Source organism: Sus scrofa, chromosome 2, assembly GCF_054392235.1.
Source record: "Sus scrofa isolate SSC_HxYL_T2T_F1_AM1 chromosome 2, Sscrofa_HxYL_maternal_Yorkshire_Landrace_v2.0, whole genome shotgun sequence".
NCBI lineage: Eukaryota > Metazoa > Chordata > Mammalia > Artiodactyla > Suidae > Sus > Sus scrofa.
In genome coordinates, this window is record NC_139384.1 from 88,286,705 (window position 1) to 88,308,732 (window position 22,028).

The 22,028-nt window shown below is 56.9% G+C and overlaps 2 protein-coding genes across 3 annotated transcripts in view; both read left to right on the plus strand.

The window, feature by feature from the left end:
- Positions 1-6,750, plus strand: part of SHC2 (SHC adaptor protein 2) — a 31,654-nt gene extending 24,904 nt beyond the window's left edge. For both annotated transcript variants that reach the window (XM_021084309.2, XM_085013579.1), the window contains 4 exons: positions 337-486; positions 1,931-2,241; positions 4,339-4,472; positions 6,074-6,750. In XM_021084309.2, coding sequence (XP_020939968.1) covers positions 337-486; positions 1,931-2,241; positions 4,339-4,467 — 590 coding nt within the window. In that variant the 3' untranslated portion in view covers positions 4,468-4,472; positions 6,074-6,750. The remainder of the gene's footprint in view (positions 1-336; positions 487-1,930; positions 2,242-4,338; positions 4,473-6,073) is intronic.
- Positions 6,751-11,238: 4,488 nt separating this feature from the next.
- On the plus strand, positions 11,239-15,089 carry C2CD4C (C2 calcium dependent domain containing 4C). Its single transcript, XM_021084310.2, has 2 exons — positions 11,239-11,608; positions 12,202-15,089. Exon 2 carries the CDS (start codon positions 12,241-12,243, stop codon positions 13,501-13,503), a length of 1,263 nt encoding a protein of 420 aa, XP_020939969.1. The 5' UTR covers positions 11,239-11,608; positions 12,202-12,240; the 3' UTR covers positions 13,504-15,089.
- Positions 15,090-22,028: the final 6,939 nt, after the last annotated feature.

The window sequence follows — 22,028 nt, forward strand, 5'->3', positions numbered from 1 at the left end:
AGTTGTACTGTTATTATTTTTTAAATGTGTAGATTTAACATAAATATTGGGCTTTCTGGCTTCTCTTGAAACCAGGAAGCTCTGGCCTCTGGGCCACCTTCCTGCCCGGCAGACAGGCATGGGGGTGTGTGGGGTGCCGGGTGGGCGGCTCCTCTCCCTCCCTGGGTGTGGATCCCAGTACCCCCACAGCCGCTGGCTGGGCTTTTATGGGGTTTTTAATTCCTGAAGGTGCTGCTCAAGGGGGCGCGGCTTCCTTCCCGGAGGGAGACAGGTGTGGGCGGGGCTCCCCTCCAGGGCCCCTCCCCTGGTTGATCCTGTACCCCTCTGGCTCCCCAGTCCCAGCCCCGCCGGGGGACGGCTACGTGCAGGCGGATGCCCGTGGCCCCCGAGACTACGAGGACCACCTGTATGTCAACACTCAGGGTCTGGATGGCCCCGAGGGCCTGCAGGCCGAGGACAGCCCCAAGAAGGACCTGTTCGATATGCGTAAGTTGGGGCAAGCCAGCCTGACCCGGGAGGCCAAGTCCTGCGCAATCTGTGGTCTGATGGGGGATGCCAAGTCAGGGGGTGGTGCGGGGAAATGTTTCCTATGGGACTCCCCACTTGGTCGGGGAGGCCTCGGGGCTTCTCCTCCATGGGACTCTCCCAGCTTCCTCTTTTTGAGAGTCCCCAGTCTGACGGGAGCCTCGTTTCCACCTTGGAAGAGTGTGATGGGGTGTTTAGGCATCTCCTCTATGGAACCCCACAGTCTGCGGGATGTGGGGAAACCTAGCTCCCTATCTCTAGGTCTCCCTAGTCTGAGGAGGCAATTTAAGCTCCCTCCTCATATGACTGCGTGGTCTGAGGGTGGAGGCCCAAGCCCTTTCCAGTGGAAATCCAGCCTGATGGGGGACTCCCAGTCTGAGGAGGGAGGTCTGATCCACATCTTGATAAAGTGACTTGCTGATGGTGGAGTCCATTCCTTCTTCTCTCTGGGATATCCCAGCTTGAGAGAGGGCTCAGTCTGATGGAGGAGGTTTACCTCCAAAACACCTTCCCCACCCTCTGACAACTTGATATCTCGTCATTGCTATAGTGACACGAGCAGCTGCTGGGGTCTGGGCCCTGGACTAAGAGGGCGGCCCCACCGGCTCCTCACAGCAATCTCAAACAGGTAAAGGTGCTCCTTCTGGGGCAGGCTGTCCCCTTGGGTGACCGACCAGATGGCACAGCAGCTGCAGTGGAGACAGGGATGCTTGTTTCCAGGCTCCCATTAGAAATCCTGGGTTTGCCTCTGATTTGCCCGCCCTGGGTCATGTGCTCATCCCTCAGCCAATCATCAGGCCGGGAATATGAGATGAAGATGATGATTGGCCAGTGCGGGGCACATGCGTAGGAGCTGGAGGCTGGGTCAGTCTCAGCTAGGTAGCCCAAGGAGTCAGGGAGGAGGTCCCGGAAGTGGAAGGAGAGCAGAGGGCTAAGCACAGACGCACCAGGGCTGGGTTCAGGGCTGCAACTCCACGCTCCAGGGTTTCTGAGCTATGCTGGTCACATCTCAGAGAGGGCGACTGGCTTGCACAGTGTCACGTTGGTGCCTGCCGGGAGCCTTAGGAAACTTCTGCAAACCATCAGAAGCTTTTCCATTAGAGTTTGGAGAAGAAAGGGGTGCCTGCTGCCTACCACCCGGATGGAGCATGTGGTGAAGGTCCTGGCCAGTGCGGCCAGACGAGATGATGAAAGAGGAGGCATGCACATTGGGAGGGAAGCCAGTGTAACAAGACAAGAAAAAGAAATAGGTGTGCACACTGGTAAGAAAGAAATGCTGTCATTCTTTGCATTTTCTCAGAAAATCCAAGAGAATATATTGCTTTACTAATAGAACCAATAAGAAGGTGAGGGAGCAGATACCCTTAGCCGAGGCCCCTGCCTCCTGCACTGTCCTCTCCCGCAGGACCCTTCGAGGATGCCCTGAGGCTGCACGAATGCTCCATGGCTGCAGGTACCGCAGCAGCGCCCCTTCCGGTGGAAGACCAGTGGCCCAGCCCCCCTACGCGCCGGGCCCCCATTGCCCCCACCGAGGAGCAGCTTCGGCAGGAGCCTTGGTACCACGGCCAAATGAGCCGGCGGGCGGCGGAGAAATTGCTTCGAGCCGATGGGGATTTCCTCGTCCGCGACAGCGTCACTAACCCCGGACAGTATGTCCTCACCGGCATGCACGCTGGGCAGCCCAAGCACCTGCTGCTTGTGGACCCTGAGGGCGTGGTAAGGTGGGCGAGGGGGTGGTGAAGGGCTTGGAGTGGGAAGGCGGACAGGGAGCAGGTGTGGGGCCCCAGGCGGCTCGGAAAAGGGAGCTAGCCTCCCACCTTATAAGCTCCCTTTAGGTTTAATGAAGTATTTTTCGGATTACAGAGCACCTTATGTTTACAGGTTATGTTCTCATTTCCTAGATACTTTAGAATTACAAAGTATTTTCTAGTTTAAGAAGACGTTTAGATTTTGCAGAGGATTTCCCCAAACCGTTTCCAGTTTCAAGGTCTTTTAGGGTTTATAAAATACATTTCAATTGTAAGATGCACTTTCCCCCCACATTCTATCATCCCTAATGTATCTTACAAATAGTGATGCCTTTGAGTGATGAATATGGTCATTTCAATTTCTAATGTATTTTTGGGTTCACAAAGCATGTTTCAATTTACAAAGAGTTTTACGGTCTATAAAGTTTCTGAATTGCTTCAATCCTTTGATACACACTTTTTTTCTTTCATTTTGACATCTCTGAAGTCTGTTTTTTTTTTTTTTTTTTTAACCATCCATTGCACCTTTGAATTTTATCCTATTGAACTTGGAGGTTTTTGCCTTTCCTTCTGGTACATGAATTGTGATGCATCTTAACAGTTGCTTTGAATCCGTGAGGCTTGGCATTTTTCAGCTCTGGAAGCATTGTAGGGTTACAAGGCGTTTTCCAGTTTTCAAGGAGTTCTGGAGGTGTGAAGCATTTTCCAGTGTCCAAGGGTCCGGGGTTTATTATTTCCCAAGTGAAAAGGTGCATGGGGTGTTAACAGCCTTCTTACAGTTTCCCAGGTGCTTTTCCTCAGTTCCACCCTCAGTGGCTTCGTATGCTTCTTGTCCCCTGCAGGGCACACTCTGGTGGGGGCTGTGTGGCCTGGCTCAGGTGGGGCCATGGCTCCAGCTCTAGGGCAGTTGTTCTGTCACTTTTCTGAGCCACTTCCTCCCTGTGATTGATTGCGCTGCTCACCACAGTGACTTCTGCCTGGTGGGATAGCAGCCCTGCCTGATTCCCTCTCCTTAAAGGGAAATAGATGGTTTGCCCTGGGCCTGGGAATGTGCATTGTAAGCCTGCTTCCTGGGTGACTTGTGCCCAGTGGGACTGGTATTGCCCATGAATGGCTGGCAGCCGGCGGTTACAGGTCTGTGCTGTACCCGGGTCTGCCCAGATCTCACTCTGAGACGCAGATTACTCTGGGATTTGGTGATTCTGATTTTTGGAGCTGTGTCCACAAGATTCCGGGGGTATAGTCATTTCCTAGGGCAGCCCTACCAAGCAACTACAGACAGGGCAGCTTAAAACCAGATTATTCTCAGTTCTGGCAGCCAGAAATCTCAGATCTAGGTGTTGGCCAGGCTGGTTCTGAGGCTCTGAGACGGGATCTGGTTCAGGCCCCTTTCCCAGCTTCTCCTGGTTGCCAGAAATTCTTGTTCCTTGGCTTGTCCATACATCAGTCAGTCGCTGCTTCCATTTCTCGTGGCTTCTCCTTGTGTTTTGTTTGTTTGTTTGATTTTATTTGTCTGAGCCTCTGTGGCATGCAGAAGTTTCTAGGCCAGAGATTGAACCCACGCCACAGCAGTGACAATGCTAGATCCTTAACCCACTGAGACACCAGGGAGCTTCCTCTCTGTGTTTCTGTGTCCAACTTTTTCCTCTTCTTATAAGGACACTGGCCATTGGATTTTGGGCAACCTGAGTAATCAAAGATGAAATCCTTTTAATCGCATCCGCAAAGAGGCTTTTTCCAAATAAGGGCCCATTCATGGGTTTCAGGGGTTAAGACCTGGACAGATCTTTTTGGGGCCACTATTCTGCCTGCTGTAGGAAGCGTGGCCCCACAATGCTGGTGATTTTGGAGCTTGTGTTCACACCTCGATCTGGAATTCCGAGGCTGGTTCTATGGTTGAGGCCCTGGAAGTCTCTGACCCAGTGGTTCTCAGACTTGAGCATCAGAGCCACCTGAGGGGCTTGTGAAAATGCAGCTTCCCATCAGCAGGAAGGGGCTGGCCCATGCGTTTGCCTCACCTGATGGGCTCCTGGTGGTGCTAATGCTGAGGCCTTTGGCCCCATAGGTGCGGACAAAGGACGTGCTGTTTGAGAGTATCAGTCACCTGATCGACTATCACCTGCAGAATGGGCAGCCCATTGTGGCCGCGGAGAGTGAGCTGCACCTGCGGGGTGTGGTCAAGCGGGAGCCCTGAGCCAGGTGCGTCCGGCCCCTCCAACTCCCCACGTGTACCCATTTGCCAGATTTTTCTCATTTTAAAAATTGAGAAAAAAATGCACACACTACACAGTCTGCCCATTTAGAGGATAAAACTCAGTGGGTTTCAGTATCTTCACAGAAATGTGCAACCTTCCCCCATTGAATTTCAGAACATTGCATTATCCCAAAAGGAAACCCTATCCCCAACAGCAGTCACTCTCTGGGTTGTTATGGTAACTTAACTGGTGGTAAAAAAAAAAATCTCTGGGAGGAGTCCCTGTTTGGCTACCCTGGAGGTGGGCCCAGGGTGGCTGTGACTGGTGGGCCTGGCGTGTGAGGTGAGGTTGGAGGGGTGTTGCCTCTGGGATCTGTCACCTCTGGGGCCACGGGTGTCTGAAATGGGGGGGGCAGGCAGGTCTGGGTGATTCTAGGGCCTCTGGCGGGAGAGGGGGGGCTCTGGGTGAGGCGGGGCCCACCTAGGCAGGGGAGGATGGGGCTGTGTGGGGTGCATAGTGGTCGGGGTATCAGGAGCAGTCTTTGGGGAGGAGGAAGAGGCAGGAACTCGGGGCTCAGCTGGGGGAGGGGAAGGGGCTGTGGAATTTCCCCAAAGACTGAGAGGCGCTTCTGGGCCAGGTTGGGCAGCTCTCCTGTCCCCATGACAACAGTCTCCTTCCTGCCTCCTCCCCCACTCGAGCTGGCCTCCTCCCTGCCCCCAGCCAGGCCTCAGCTGCAGGCAGAGCAGGGGCTCCCAGTCTGGGGAAGGACTCCAGGGATGGGGTAGTCCGTGGAACACCTGAAACGATATGCAGCCACAGGACTGTGTGTACGCATGTGCCAGGGTACCACCTGCTTCCCTTCTGCCCCCTACACTGCCTGTGACATGAGAAATAACACTGATGGCAGTAACAATAGCTGCTAAGGCAGAAGTTGCCGTGTCCAGGTACTGTACTCAGCCCTTCCCCATATCTTTTTTTTTTTTCGTCTTTTAGGGGGGCTGCACGTGCATCCATATGGATGTTCCCAGGCTAGAGCTCGAATCCTGCTTAACCCACTGAGCCACAATGGGAACTCCTCTCCCCACAACTTCATTGACTCACATGCAGCTCTGAGATGAGCATTGTAATAGTGTTCCCATTTTGGAGTTCCCATTGTGGCACAGCAGAAACGAATCCAATTAGGAGCCATGAGGTTGTAGGTTTGATCCCTGGCCTCACTCATTGGGTTAAGGATCCAGCATTGCCATGAGCTGTGGTGTAGGTCACAGATGTGGCTCGGATCTGGCATTGCTGTGGCTGTGGTGTAGGCCGGCAGCTGTAAGTCCAATTAAACTCCTAGCCTGGGAACCTCCATATGCTGTGGGTGTGGCCCTAAAAAAAGTGTTCTCATTTTGTTGAAGCAGCAGCAGCACAGAGAGGTTAAGGGATGACGTTACGTCACCCAGCAAGCTGGGAAGAGCTGGGACTTGAGCCCTGGCCCTCAGCCTGAAGCTCATGCTTGGGCCACTGTGCTGCCCTATAATTGAGTTCTCTGACAGGAGACCCCTCCCATCTCTGGTTGCTGTCTTATCTGACCCCTGCTCTCTCCTTCACTTTTTCCCCCAGGTGATGTTTCTCAGCCCAGGGCTCCCGCCCCTGCTCCCTGGATGCCCCTGTCATGGCCTTAGGGGCCACTCAGCCTTTCTCTGGACCCTGGTTGGGCTGGAACCGCCTCTGTCTCTCCTTGTTCCACATAGGTCTCTGGAATCTTCCTTCTCCAGCTGGCCCTGGGCTGGGCTGGGTCAACCGGCCAGGAGATGGGGCCCAGGACCCCTTTCTTGCCCCCGAGCCCCTGCCCGCCTCCACCCTTCATCTGGAGTGAGGGTGTACATACCAAAGACAGAAACTTTTCTTGCCTTTAAAGAAAATATATCCAAAAGCAGCCGTCTGTCTCAGAGCCCTGGCCAAGGCCCCTGATGGCACAAGGAGGCACTGTTGCTATTCCTGGCTGGACTTCAGCATGAAGACAGAGTCCTGTCCTGGCCAGGCTCAGTTTTTCCTCCTGAAAGATTCACGCACAGTTGTCTTTTGGGGGGAGAATTGAGGTGCTTTGGGTCCTCAGGCTGGGGCAAATGCTGATGTTGAAGGGGGCAGCCCTGGGGTTCACCTGGAATGATGGGGAATATCCAGGCAGCTCCACGACACCTGACCCAGGCGGGCTGAAGCCCCTGTTCTCCCAGCTGTCAGCCTGGACTGGACATTTGGAATCTGTTTGTAATTAAACCTGGGAATGACCATGGGAAGTGTGAGCCGCCTGCACTTTGAGAGGCCCTGCCAGGTTGGGGGTCCAGGGTCAGTCTCAAGGGTGGGAAGCCAGAGCCACAGGGATTTGGCCTGGGGGGGGGTTGGAGGAGGAGGGGGCCCTGGGCCCTGGCTATGCCCCTGTTCTAGGGGGATGGGGGGCAGTCCGCTCCCCCAGAATCCTTGACATTTCCCAGACCCTCTTCTGTATCCCAAGATCAAGCACACCCCACCTTCCCTGTTAAACATGCCCCAACTTGCTTTGGAAACGCCCTAGTTTGTCTCCTGTGTGCCAAAACCCCGATGTCTTTGGCAACAACCTCCGTTTTCTTCCAAATTTCTCTGATCTCATCCCTGAGGATGGCCTGACTTTTCAGGTGTCCACCGTCTCTCATCCTCATTTTCCGAGAAGCCCCCAGTTCCCTCACAGCCCCTTTGTCGACCTCAAAGCCCCTAGTTCTCCCGCACACCTGGCACCCTGCTCTAGCCTCCGACTCTCTCCTCCAGACCTTCCCTCATGTGATTTCTAGACTGTTCCTCCCAGAGAGACCCCATCTCCCCCCAGGACCCTCCTGCAACTCCTCCCACAAACACGGAGGCATCTCCCAGGCCTCACCTGCCGGCTCCCCTCGCTGCCCAGGGTCTGGCCCTGGGGAGTGGCTGTGCCTTCACCACCATCAGCAGGCTCTGCCCCAGGCCCTGTGGGGACCTGGTAAAGGTGTGTGGAGTGAAAGCCACCCCGGTCTGCCCCTAACTAGAGGTGAAGCCACCAAAAGGCAGAGCCAGAAGAGGATTCTGATGCCATGCCTCTTACTTCAGAGATTTGGACACAGAGCCGCCAGTCCATCAGTCTTCCCATCCATCCATCCATCCATCCACCCACTCACCTGCCTATTCACACATCTGTCTACGCATCCATCATTTATCCATCCATATAGTCATCCATCAGTCATTCTATTCATTGGTCCATTCACCCACACCCCCCCATCCTAATATCCTTTAATCTGCCTTCATAAGCTCCTCCCATCCGCCAGAATCCCCGGTGGGTAATTGGATGCACTATAACCAAGACAAACAGCACAGGTGGTGGTTAACAGTCAAATGACAGTCCCCAGCTGGTCACCGCTTAGTGTATAGTGACAGCTGTGGGAAGGAAGAGCCCTGGAGCTTAGGGGCCCAGAAATCCAGGGCGGTTTCTCTGTGGGAATGGTCTAGAGGACAAGCAGGGGCTCCAAGCATGGAGGACAGAGATCAGGAGGGACGGTGTGTGCAAAAGCCCTGGGTGTGTGGGGCACAACTCATTTGCAGAACAGAAGTATGGCCAGAGTGGCTGGAAGTGAGGTCAGAAGGGCGGTGGACCTGGGTCCCTCCTGGGAGCTTGCAGACTGGCCTTCCTTCAGTTATTAGCATGTGTCTAGGGTAGGGGATTCTAGGTTAAATAGAGTTTGATGGGGAAGGCTTGGGCCTCAGAGGACCCAGAGCTGGGAGGGAGGAAGGAAGTAGGGAACCACAGATCTCCAGAATCTGACGCTTGTTAACTCCCCTCAACCCAGTGCATTCCCCACCACCCACCCCCAGAACTCAGGGGGGAAGCTGTTCTTCCAGAGCCACGTGGCACAAGGGGGCCCCTCAGGACAGGAGCTCAGATCTCGGGCCCTTCAAGTCCCTCCCTGAGCCTCCTCCAAGCCTCCCTTAGACTTGCCAAGCCCCCTCCCCATACAGTGGGTGGTGGGTGGGTGTTGAGGACCAAGGCCAGCATGAGGTGGCAGGACTCAGAGCAGTGGGGCTGGTCACACAGCTTGGGCGCCCTCCCCATCTCTGATTCCAAGGCTGCAGCTGGGTGTGTGTGGGTCTTTGGGGGCTGCCACGCCCATCAGCCACAAGCCATCTTCCTCCAGAAGATGGATTCTATAGACCAGGAGAAGCTCCTGTTTATGGAAAGGGACATGGAGCTGAGCTAATGAGCTGGAAGGGCCCCTCTGTGACCCCCTCGCAGGGTGTGGTCCACAATGGCCCACAGGGCAGTGCCTCCGTTTCTCCAAATGTGATGGGGTGGGGGATAGGAGCAGGGCTGCTGGCTGAGCTGGGCTGAGGTGGGGGTCAGGGTCCCGGGGTACCTCTCCCTCACTTCCTCCTTCCCTTTGCCCCCTCCCCCTCCCCCTCCCCTCACCATCCTGGAATGATAGTCCACACTTACCTCACACATTCCCAGGCCTGTTTTAGGCACCTGGCAAGTAGTATTTCGTGCTGCGTGATTCAGAGACAGGTGTTATGCCATGGACCACTGAGGATACAGAGTCTTGGACACTTGCCAGAAGTCACATAGCAGGAAGTGTTGGCATCAGGATTTGAACCCAGATCAAGAGGCTCCAAATTAGTGTCCTGAGCAGCTTAGCACAGAAACGGGCACAGAATAAGCCCACTGCCTCATCCCTGAACCCAACCAGGAGGAGAGCCCCTACCCCCATCAAGGCAAGAGCCTGTAGGGAGTAAGGCTGGCCTGTCGTCAGGGCTGGTCACTTCCCCTTCCTGGACCACACAGTCTATGCTCTGGAGGAAGATGGCTTGTGACCCCTGCAAGCAGGGGCATTGCTCTAGGTGTCATCCTTCCTACTGAGGCACTTACTCATCTCAGGGACACTGCAGGGATAAGGCCACCACAGTCTTTCCTTCTGGCAGCTCCAGGCCCAGCAGGGGGGCAAGGAACATCGACTGAATAATTGCTCTAGGCTGAGATTGGGGCTCAGTGGGCTCTGTCAGGCTGTGACACAAGCAGGCAGGGCAGGCTTCCTGGAGGAGACAGTGAGGTGATGCCTCATTGGTCAGACAGTGGCCAGGCCAGTGTAGCCCTCAGCACAAAGCTGGGCTGTGTTTGCTGGGTGAGCAAGGTCAAGACAGCCTCTCGAGGTGTTCCCGTCATGGCTAAGTGATTAATGAACCTGACTAGCAATCATGAGGACGTGGGTTCGATCCCTGGCTTGTCTCAGTGGGTTAAGGATCTGGCGTTGCCAAGAGCTGTGGTGTAGGTTGCAGATGTGGCTTGGATCTGGCATTGCTAGGGCTGTAGTGTAGGCCAGTGGCTGCAGCTCTGATTGGACCCCTAGCCTGGGAATCTCCATATGCCTCAGATGTGGCCCTAAAAAGCCAAAAAGCCAAAAAAAAAAAAAAAAAAAAAAAAGACAGCCTCTCTAGGAAGCCTCACTTTCCGCATCTGGGCAATGGAACTCTAAGCCCCACCTCACTCCAACATCATGGTCCGTCTAGCCTGCTGCCTGCCTCAGGCACTTCCTTCTGCCATTATATCAGCGGTTCTTCCAGACCAGCCTTCATCCCTTCTCCAGCCACGACAATGCTTGGGGACATTCCTGGAATATAGGAGGCTCCTGGACAATCTTTTTTTTTTTTTTTTTTTTTTTTTTTTTTGTCTTTTGTCTTTTTGTTGTTGTTGTTGTTATTGTTGCTATTTCTTTGGGCCGCTCCCGCGGCATATGGAGGTTCCCAGGCTAGGGGTTGAATTGGAGCTGTAGCCACCGGCCTACGCCAGAGCCACAGCAACGCGGGATCCGAGACGTATCTGCAACCTACACCACAGCTCACGGCAACACCGGATCCTTAACCCACTGAGCAAGGGCAGGGATCGAACCCGCAACCTCATGGTTCCTAGTCGGATTCGTTAACCACTGCGCCACGACGGGAACTCCTGGACAATCTTAATTTAATAAGGTCCAGCCCTCGCTCCCTGCATCAGTCCTGGCAATACATTATCTTGCTGGACTGATCCACCTTGGGTTCCAGAAGGGGAAACTGAGGCTGGGAGGGAGGGAGGGTAAGGAGTGAGGAAACCAGCCTGTGGGGGGTTGGGGGATTGGGGGCCCACAGATCACAAGGGTGGAGGGTGAAATCTGAGGGAGCTGCCAGGCCAGAATTGGGTTTCTCCATGTGTGAATTGCAGGGGGGAGGGGGTCCTCTTTCACCCCAGTCACAATTTTCCTGTTAAGTTTTATCAGGGGAGCCAGCAAACCTGCAGTTATTACTTACGTGCACCTCTCCATTGGGGTCCTTCCCAGTGAGACCCTGTCACAAAGCTGGGAGCTGCACCCCAGTTTCAGCTGTGACCCCAGCGTCCAGATCACTGTCCAGCGACCAGGAGGTGCTCAATAAACATTTCTCCATGAAATAAAGCCCTCGGCCAGCTGCTTGAGTGGCTGCACTGTGTGGGTGCCCGTTTACAGGGAAGACCACGTCTCAGCGTCTAGTTCGTTATTTCCAGAAGGAAACCTTCACCTCTCTCATTTGCAAACTGGAGGTGGCTGCAGGACCGACTCACCCGTTGTTGTGAGAATGAGTTGGCGGAAGGACGTTAAGCCTGGCACTGAGAAAATGCTCGATAATGAACTCAGCTGTGGTTATTATTATTGATACTATTTTACTCGTCATCGTAAGCCAAAAAAGCTGCTCACCAGAGAAATGGCCCGCAGACGAACTGAGGCAGGGGCTTGAGGTTTCCGGGGTTGCTCTCCTGCCCAGATCCATCAGTAAGCTGCGATGACCTTCCTCCCTCCCCCTCAGCCCCCAGGGTCTGAGCCAGGCTCCCCAGTGCGACCCGCCGGGGCTGCGCAGACAGCCCACCGGTGTCCGCGGGCGTGCGAGGCGGGGGCGGAGGGCGGCCGTACTAGAAGGAATACGGCGGCGCGGCGGCCGGCTGGGCGGTTTCCCGCCGCCGCCGCCGGTGAATGAGTCCGACTGCGCTGCTGTCGCCGCCCGACAGAGGCTGCGCCCGCGTCCCCGCGCCCCCAGCCCTCGCGCCGAGACCCCAGCAGGTCCACGGGCCAGCCAGCGTCGGCCACCAGCCCCGGGCAGGTAAGTTCGGGGTCCCGCCACCTCCTCGGGGGCCTCTAGGACCCCATCCCCACCAGGAGCGGAGTCCCGCGGGGGTGCGTGGGGGGGGAGGAGGGAGGGGGTCACCTCGCTGCGCCGATAGCCCCCAGACTCACCTCCTCTCACTACCCCCACCCCGGATGCCAGGACCCTCAACCCAGGGAGAAGCCACAGGTGGGTGGGAGCTTGAGGGGGGGCGGAGCTGGGACACCCCGGGGTCCACCCCTCGCCCTGGGGTGTCTTCCCTGTGGAGTGAGCGAGGAGCCCTTCAGACAGAGCTTTGAGATCCTCAAAATGGGGGTGGGGTGAGAGTGGAGCCTCTGTCCTCTGGGAGCTTCCCCCGAGTCGCGCGCCGCCCCCACCTTTGCCGCTGGGCTTCGGCGCTTGGAAGTTAAGCGCGATTCCTCCCAGAAGGGGAGAAGAGGGGCAAGCCCACTCCGCTTCCGTCCTGAGCCACAGTGCTGGCCTCAGGTGACCTGCTAGCCCACTGAAGGGTTCCCCCCAAGGAGCCCTTCTTCCAGCCGCCAGGTGCAGGGGAGCTCCCCGCAGCTCCTGAGCCCCGCTTCTTTTCCCAGACTCCGCAGACCCCTCCTGGCTTCCTGCCTGCGGCCCCAATGAAGAAAACCAACATGTGGTTCTTGGAGCGGCTTCGGGGGTCGGGGGAGAATGGAGCCACGGGGGGAGAGGGTGGGGACAAGGCCGCCAAGGGGCCCCTGTACAGCAACGTGCTCACGCCCGACAAGATCCCCGACTTCTTCATCCCTCCCAAGCTGCCCGCCAGCCCGGCGGAGCCCGAGGGGCAGGCTGAGCTGGGGCCCTCGACCTCGGAGCAGAACCTGGCCTCCGCTCCGCCCCGCCGAGGCCCTCGGAGCCCCCGACTGCCCGCCAAGCTGGCCGCCGAGAGCAAGAGCCTGCTGAAGGCGGCCACCCGGCACGTGATCCAGATCGAGAGCGCGGAGGACTGGCCGGCGGAGGAAGCTGCCACCAACGCCGACCCCCAGGCCCAGGGGGCCATGTCGCTGCCCTCGGTGCCCAAGGCCCAGACGTCCTATGGCTTCACCACGTTGGCCGAGAGCCCCCACACGCGGCGCAAAGAGTCTCTGTTCCACAGCGAGCATGGGGCTCTGGCCCAGGTGGGCTCCCCGGGCACCCGGCGCCGTAGGGGTACCGCCAAGGGCAACGGGGGCGACGGGGCGCCCAGAGAGGCCAGCGGCGCCCTCATGAGCCCGGGCCGCTGCGTCAGCGGTGGGGAGAGCGACACGGCTTCCTCGGCCGAGTCCTCTCCATTCGGGTCTCCCCTGCTCTCACGCTCTGTGTCACTGCTCAAAGGCTTCGCCCAGGACAGCCAGGCCAAGGTGAGCCAGCTCAAGCACTCGGTGGGTCGTCATGGCTCCCTGTCAGCCGACGACAGCACGCCGGACACCAGCCCCGGGACGCGGCGCCGCTTCCCCCGCAGGGCCGCCCCCGAGCCCGGCCCGGAGCCCAGCCCGACACCCCGCGCGGAGCACGCGGTGCGCATGGGTGTGCGGGGCAGCGTGCGGCTCCTTGCCGAGTACGAGGCGGCCCAGGCCCGCCTGCGGGTGCGCCTGCTGGCGGCCGAGGGCCTCTACGACCGCCTGTGCGACGCCCGCAGCATCAACTGCTGTGTGGGTCTGTGCCTAGTGCCGGGCAAGCTGCAGAAACAGCGCAGCACCATCGTCAAGAATAGCCGCCACCCCGTCTTCAACGAGGACTTCTTCTTCGACGGCTTGGGGCCGGCCAGCGTCCCGAAGTTGGCCCTCAGGATCAAGGTGGTCAACAAGGGCAGCAGCCTCAAGCGGGACACGCTGCTTGGGGAGAAGGAGCTCCCGCTGACCTCCCTGCTTCCCTTCCTGTAAAGGCCCCACCCCTCCGACCCCCCCCCCCACCATGGGATCCAGGGCGGGCTCAGGGGAGGTGGTTTCCACTCTGTCTGGGTGGGGTCCTTATGTTGCAGCCCACCTTGGGGGGGAGGGTCCTGGGTAATACTGCTTGCCCTGGGTTAATTTCTCCAGAGGAGAAGAGAGGGGGCTGCCTGGGAAAAGAAAGGGCCACCTTGCCAGGCTGGGTACCGCGAGCCCCAAGTTCCATGCCTCCTCTGCTGCCTCTGCCTTGCCACTTTCAGAGTTCTGGAACTTGGGCCAGGAGGCAGCTGAAGCAGATCACAGACCCAGAGGCCACTGGTCCTGAGGCCCAAATGAATCTTTTCCTCTGCTGCACCAGTGTCTTCCTCCCCCAGGCCTGCCACCCCCCACCACCAGAGAGCTGTGCCAGGCTCAGCTTCTGCCCACGGTGCCCCATGGGGCTGCAGGAGGACCTGCTCCAGGGTTAGGCTGGCTCTGGGTGGCCCACCCACGTTCCTCCCAGGCTCCAGAGGCAAGAGATGGTCAGAGGGAGGAAAGTGCCATGTCTAAGAGCCACTTCCTGGCAAAGACATGCAGCAGTGGAGGAGGTCCTAGAAGATGAAAATGGGAGCCATGGCTCCTTTCCTGTTCCTCAAGGGAGACTGCCCTCCCATTGGCTGTTTTCCTCCATTGCCTTCTCTGCTCGGGACCCTGGCCCTGCTAGGGTGTCTGGAGACTCCCTTCCCTGGAGGGGCTGCTCAGAGAGAGGTACCAGCCCTTGCCCCATTCCTCCCAGTCCCCTGCCTCCTCCTGTGCATCTGGACCCCAGGAAGTGATGTCCAGTGACTGGTGACCTTGGCTTCACTGCACACTGTAGATAGGTTTTGATTAGGGTGGGTGGGGAGTCCCTGGTTGTGGCTTTTCATGCCACTGAGGCAGCTGCATGGGTTTAATTGTCGTGTCAGTATGTGGGTCCTTGAATGAGTTTTGTGGAGGTTTCCAGCTCAAACAAAACGGAAACGGTACAGTTTGAAGCAGGGGCCAGGCAAGGCCAGCTCTGCCCTTTGGCCTCTCTTGGGCTGCCTGCTGGGTGAGGATGGACCAGGCCAGCATGTGGGGGATCCTGGGGTGCCCCTCCCAGTCCAAACTTCATCCCCCCGGACTGGTTTGCCACATCTCATGGTGGAGAGGGTGGTGTGAGGGTGCAGATTTCCCTCCAAAGCTGGGGAAGCACCTGGCAGGATGCTTGCACTCTGGCAGGATGGACCCCTGCACCCTAGATGCTGAGGCTGAGGCCCTTGGCCTTGGGGGTCTTGTGGCCCCTCCGGCTCCCTGCCCCTGGGGACCATCCCTGGCTAGGCCTGTGGGCAGAGGAGATGGACAAAGGGCCCTGCGTGGAGTTAGGAGACTCACACTCCCTTCTCTCTCACCCTGACTGCTCCCGCCTCCAGCTTTCCCTCTGGAGGCCCCCATTTTATAGGCCCTTGTACCATTTGATATCTTTGTGTTTGCAGTTGACTGTATGTACATCTTTAAGACATCCTCCCCAAGTGTGTTTGTTTATAAATGCTGTTTTTAGTGCAATAAAGGTGTTTCAGGGATGCGGGGGTGGAGATCTGCTTGCTTTGCTGTTTAATAACAAGGGAGGAATTTTGTCTTGAATTCCGGGGAGGATGGAGGGAGGCTTGAAGATGGGTGAAGCCCTTCTCATCCTTTCAGACTCTCCAGGTCCCTTCTGCTTCGGGTGGAGACAGGATGAGGCCACAGGGACTCCAGGCCCTGTTATGATGTCTGCTAATGTTGATCCTGCAGATGCGGGTGCAGGTGCTGTCCTCACCCAGGAACGTCCCACCTCACAGGTGTAGACACTGAGCAGTTCAGCAGGTCCCCTGAAGCAGCCTAGTTAATGAAAGCCAGGATGTGAAGCTGCACCCTCGCTGTGCCCACCAGGGAGACAAATGCCATCCTGGTTCTGTCCCCTTGGGCATAGAGACTGGACATCAGGGCCATCACCACTGGGGACCCCCTCAGCTGCCAAAGTGGAGTGCCCCCACTGACCTGCCCCTCATTCCCATCTGGTCTGCTCCAGCCCCTGCCATCAGACAGGAGTCAGCAAGGAGGCCAGCCCCCACCCTTGGAGACCCCCTGGGCTGGGGCAGCAGGGTTAGCCCACTCCAGGCTGTTCACATCTGTGCCTTCCCACAGGCTGTTCCCTCTGCCTGGAATGAATCCCCGCCCCCTCTTCTCTGCTTTCAGGTTCTAGCTGAGATGGTACCTCCTCCAGGAAGCCCTCCTAGTCCTCTCTGCTGTGTGTTCCCTATCCCATCTCAGCTCATATGCTGTCTGGGGTCATGTCTATCCCTAACTCCCTGGCTGTCAGGTTTAACTCCGTCAAAGGCCATCTCTAGCCTCAACACTGTTCTGGGCCCCCGGAGAGGCTCTTGAGCAATGTGTGGAAAGCTGTGGCTGACCCAGTCTCTGCAGGGTTGCTGGGGCACCAGGGAGCTGGCCATGGAAGGTGGGGGTCCCAGCCCCCCCGCTTACTCCCCCTGAGGAATTGCCTTCTGTTTCCAGCTTGGGTCCAACTTCACCTTTCCTTGTCTCCCTTTGTGGAAGGGCTGGTTTGGCCAGAGATGGATGCAGAGACCTTTGTCCTGGTGATAGCATGAGGGAAGTGGCATCCTTGAACTGGGGGAATCCTGGGGATTGGGCGTGAGTGGGTCTGTAGCCTGGGACCACCCAGCCTTGGGGAGTGTGGGGGGCCCCCACTAAGGTGGCTATGTTACCCCCTTTGACAGATGGGGAACTGAGGCCCAGGCCACGGAATCAGATGAATGTGTTCAACAGGAATGGGGGGCTTCCTAACCAGTGCCCACTTGGGAGTGAGGGGTGAGCCAGGCAAAGCCACACCTAGGCGACAATGACCCCAAGTCTAGGAGACGGGGTGCTGGGGGCTTTGGGAACTGGGGCAGAATCCTGTCAGTCTGGGGGGCAGAGCTGGCAAGGCGGGCCTTCTGAGCTTCCACACACCAGAAGATACATGGTAGTCAGTGAGGCTGGTTCCAGGAAAGGGCCCAGTCCAGGCCCAGAGGGTGGCACTGCCACCCAGGCACTGCTATGCATCCCTGTCACCCCTTCCTCTTCAGAGCCCATGCTGGCCCCCAGCCTGGCACAGCCAGCACCTGTCATGCACAGCTGTCGGGACTGGGTGGGCTGCTGGGAGGGCAGACACCTCTGAGCCTCCAGTCCCTCTGCCAGGAGGCATTGATTGAGCTCCTGCTGTATATTACAAACAAGTTGAGTCTCAGCAAAGCCTGGTTAGGAAGCGCCACATCACAGGAGGAGACATCAGGAGCCAGGGTAGGATGGGGACGTGCCCTGCTGTGCACAGCTCCGGGGCCCAGGGCACCCACAGTTTTCCCATGGTTTTCTCCTCCTGGCTTCTCTTTGCAGCCCCAGGAAGGTCCCAGCAAGGGGCTGGCCTCCAATCTGCATGCACAGAACATGACCTGGCCAAGGCTCAGGCTGGGGACTCCCTGACTGCTGGCTTGGAGCTGAGGCCCCCTGGATCCCCACACCAGAACTGGGTTCTTCTGGGGTTCTTATGCAGGCCTGTCTCCCCTCAGACCCCAGCACTGGGTTGTGTCTCCCCTCACACACTCCGGGGCAGGATGTGTCTCCCCATAGACTCTCTTATCTGGGGCCCTGTACCAGCTCTGACTCTAGGCCTCCTTCCTCTTCCCTGTCTCTGTGGGGCCCAGACTCTTGGGCTGTCATGAAGCCACCAGGAGCCTTTGTGCGGGGCTGGGGTCCTGAGCAGCCCCCACCGGCTAACAGTCTGCTAGATGAGCCGCGGTAACAAGGCCTGGTCGGTTCCAGGATGTGTTGCCAGGGCAACTGGGCGCCTTCTCGCCTCTTCCCCACCAGCCACTCGTGGATGGGCAGCCCATGTGTGTGCATGTGTGTATCATGTATGTGTGCACACACAAAACCACGTGCCTCTGTGCACATGTGTAACTGTGTGCTGTCAGCTTTATGCACATGTGTGTGTTAGTGCAGCCACATGTATCTGAGGGTACAGTTGTGTGAGTTCATGTATGCACACAAGTGTAGCAGTGTGTCCTCATGTGCGTGCACCTGTGCTCTCACATCTACATGGGCCATGCACAAGTTTGTTTCTTGTGTGCACCACATGCATGTGTATAACCATGTGCATGAGTGTTGCTATGTAACATGTGTGGCTATGCACACACGTGTATGTGCATGAGCTCAAGTTTGCATGGGCCTGCACTGTGGCTGCCCCATGCCTCGGGATGCCCCCAGACATATGGGACTCAAGAGGACCTCCCTTTCCGCCTTGCCTCTCTCCGTGCTGGTTCCCCGCTGGGAACACCCTTGCCCATGTTTTCTCCCTCTGGAACATCCCAGAGCTCAGCCCAGGGTGCAAACAAAACAGATATCAGCGCTCTCTTTTAGTCTGGCTACCATCCTGCACCTTCCTACTTTCAGGAGGGTTGTGGGCATCCAAGGCCAACACCAGCACTAGGCACCTAATTTGGTGCAAATCACAAAACAGTGCCCCTTTCTCAGAGTGGAGCCAGCACAGGGACAGCAGAGCAAAAGATGAGGAGTTAAATGCCTAGTAACATGGTGGGCACCTAGATCCAGCTGTGCCTGAAGTCCATAACTGTGCACCATTTCAGTTCATAGGGCCAATAAAGTCTCTCCCTTGCTTAAGCTAGATTGACTTTTTTTTTTTTTTTCATTTGCAGTCAAAGAGAACACTGATTACAGCGCCTCCAGTCTGAGGAAGAAGGTACAGTGCTGATCTTGAGTGGCCCAAGGGCTGACAAGGGAAAGGGAAGCAGAGAAGAAAGGCAGCATGAGGAAGGCCTAGGATTTGTACATCCTACAGAGCTGTAGAATGTGGTCCTGGAGTAAGGAGTGAGTTTCCCTCAGAGCATCAAGGAAGGATCTGGAGATGGAGCAGATTTTAGAACAGGAAAGCAGCAGTGAGGCAGCAGATAGATTCTGGAGATAGAGGGAAGGGGCCTCTATCGGCCCCGCCCCCAGCCCTGGCTCACTGCCTACCCTGGTCTGCCCCCTCCCTTGCCCTGCTGCCCCTGCTCTGAAACCTCCCATGGCCCCCAACCCTGGCACGGGACACCTGCCCCAGGCGCTGAGCCCCGCAGCCACGCACCTTTCCCCGGCCAGCATGATGTGTGTGCTGCCTCCCCCACCTAGGACGCCCACCGCACTGGCACCCCACTTCTGGGAGTCTGGAAATCTGAACCCTGATGTGCGCGGGCGGGAGGGCTCCCTGGCCAATTCAAGCCCGCGATTTCCCACTCGCCCGTGTTCTCAGGGAAAGTCACGTGGCCTGTCTCGTTCTCAGGCTCCCCACGCGGGCGCTCCAGCTGTGCGGAGCCCCAAGCTCACGCGTGGAAAGAGCTTAACGCATAGGCGCGTTCCACCGCAGCAGGTGCAAGGTAGCGAGGATATTAATATAATCACATTAGGAGTATCATTAAAGGCCACCATCAGACCCGCTGATTCCTGGGCTCTCCTAGCCTCCCAGTGCCCGCGGGCCTCTCCGCGGCACCAGCCCCCCTCCCCCCAGTGTGGGATTCAATTAAGCTTCTGTTTTCTTCTCAGCTCCTGGGCTGGGAGGGAGGGGCTGCTAGCAGCCGGCTCTGCTGAAAGGAGGAGAGAAATGAATTCAATAAAAAGGAGCAGAGTGGGGAGCCGACTGGGACGTGCATCCCTCCTGTGCGGGGCTGCCTTGCAAGTCCTGGCCCCTGTGCATATAAGCTGGCCCGGCTCTCTGGGCCTCAGTTTACCCCCCTGTGCAATGGGGTTGTAGAAGCCCACCCTTTGGGGTCCCATAAGGTACACACATACCATCAGGGTCTATTTATTAGGCCTATGCTGGTTGAGAGGGACCACCCACTGGATCCTCAGCAAAACCTTCTAGACCCTTCTCATGGAGTGGGGTGAAGGGTGGGGTGGAGGGATGAGGCACAGGGAGGCAAAGGGGCCCGCTCAAAGCCACCCAGGACAGGCAGGACACAATTCGAACCAGTGCTAGGTGCAGACCCCAAGGTTTCAACTGGGACAGAAGGCGCCTCCTCCCCTTGAGAGCCCCCAGGCCTGGCCTGGGCTGTGCAGCCTGGGTTTGGATCCTGGCAAGACACCCTTTATCTTATGACTCAGTTTCCTCAGTAGGGTCCTCCCAGCACAGACAGGGCTGCGAAGGCAGTAAGGGGGTGTGTAGAGGATTCGGCCTTGCCCCAGGGGTCTGGGAGGTGACCTGTGTCACACCTGACAGGACTGGCCACGCCAGAAACACCTTATGCTTTAGGGTGGGCCTTGGCCAGTGGCATCAGTGGACCTACAGACTGAGCTCTGCTGGTGGACCGGCACCCACCACACCTGCCTGGCCCCGAGCGAGACATGCATGATGGCGGGAGGGGCACATGTCTTGGAGGATGGAGGTGAGGCCAAGTTTCTCCCCACTCCCCACGGGGCTCCACCCTCGGTAATTCATATGCTTTTGGCCGTGCCTTCCAGACAATGATCATGCCGCAGTGTGGTTTGGGGGACCCTAAACTTGCAGTTGGTGTCACAGTAGACACTGTGCCCTCTGGCCTCTGCAGCTTGGCCAACCCTGAGCACCGCAGCTCAGCCCCATGCCCTCCTTTGGGAGCACGGGGCCTGGGTTGCTATGGTGATGCAGAAGCCCCCCCCCCACATCCCACGCCAGTCACTCCTCACCCCCATAATCCCCAAGGCCTGAGTAAGGTGACCCCGAGGCGCCTAGCCCCCATGGCCCACTCTCCACAGCCAAGCCATAGAAACTCCTTCCTTATTCCTTGAAGTCAGGGAGGCATCTGGGATGGTGGTTGCCCCCCTGCTCCCGGGCTCCCCACACTCAATATAGACCCGGGGGAAGGCCCCTCCCCTCCCGGAGCCTCAGTTTCCCCATGTGTCAAAGAAGGTGCTAAGCTTGGGCTCAATTCTGGTGGCTGGGGTGATGGCATAGCCTTCAAAATGAGAGCGGGCCTGGCCATCTGGGCTCGGGTCCCAGACTCATCCTTTTGTGTCCTGACCCACAGAGTGCACAATCCTAAGAAATGCTTGTTTCAGGAATTCCTGTCATGGCTCAGTGTGTAACGAACCTGACTAGCATCTGTGAGGACGCAGGTTTGATCCCTGACCTCGCTCAGTGGGTTAAGGATCCAGCGTTGCTGTGAGCTGTGGTGTAGGTCACAGATGTGGCTTGGATCTGGCGTTGCTGTGGCTGTGGCATAGGCCAGATTGGACCCCTAGACTGGGAACTTCTGTATGCTGTGGGTGTGGCCCAAAAAAGAAAAAGAAAAAAAGAAATGCTTGTTTCACATGCTGTCTGGGGGTCTGAGTCTCCATAACTTGGGGGCTTCCTGGAGGAGGAGACACAGGGTGGGGGAGGGTGGGGAAGAAGAGCTGTGTGGATCTGAGGTCAGGAGCAATGGGCTCTGATTAATATTTTAGGGAGAGTCTTCAGCGTCTGAGACGAAGGGGCTGTCAGGGGGGTCTCTGTGCTGGTGTTGAGTCTAGTGGAGGGCGGAAGGTGCTGGGATCCGGGTGGGCAGAGGTGGGTGGACAGCTGGCGTCTGAAAGAGACCAAGGACTACAGAGTCTGGGGTGTGCTCAGCTTGCATGGGATGGCTGTGGGGTGGATCTTCTTTCTCTTAGCCCCTTTCAGACCCACCGACCAGCAAACCAGAAACTCTCCCTTCCAAACACCCAGAACCATCCTGCAGAGAAGAGGCTACTGCTGGCATCAGCCCCTGTGCACTCAGCACTTAATGTCATATGAAGGACAAGTTGTGCAGTTCCACTTGTAAGAAATTCAAGAACAGGCAAGATGAGTCTGCAGAGACAGCAGTCAGGATGGCAGCCACCAGCAGGTAGAGACAAAGAGGGGTGCAAATGACCTCTGGGGAGCTGTCACTGTCAATATTTTCATCTGAGCAATGGTTGCTTGGTGAGTTATTTATAAACATTTACTGGCTCATAAGGATCAGGTTTCCAGAATAAATTGTTAAAATTCTTACAACTCAACAACAAAAGGACAAATGACCCAATTTAAAAGATGGGCAAAAGACCCAAATAGACACGACTCCAAAGAGGACACACAAATGACCAATACTCACCAAAAGATGCTTGACATCATTAGTCATCAGGAAATACAAATCAAAACCATGGGGTGACAGCACTTCACACCCATAGGATAGCCGTGACCATGAAAATGGAAGGTGAACAGGGTTGGTGAGGATGTGGAGAAAGCAGACACTTTCCACACTGCTGAGGGATGTGAGACTGTGCAGCTGCTACGGAAAAGGGACGGCTATTCCTCAAAAAGTTACACATGAAATTACCCTATGGCCCAGCTATTTCACACCGGGTATACTCAAAGGAATTGAAGACTGTTTCTCAAACAAAAATTTGTCCATTGATGTTCACAACAGCACTATTCAGAGCAGCCAAAAGGTGGAAAC

Coding starts and splice junctions, on each gene's coding strand:
- C2CD4C (XM_021084310.2), top strand. CDS start 12,241: ATGAAGAAAACCAACATGTGGTTCTTGGAGCGGCTTCGGGGGTCGGGG.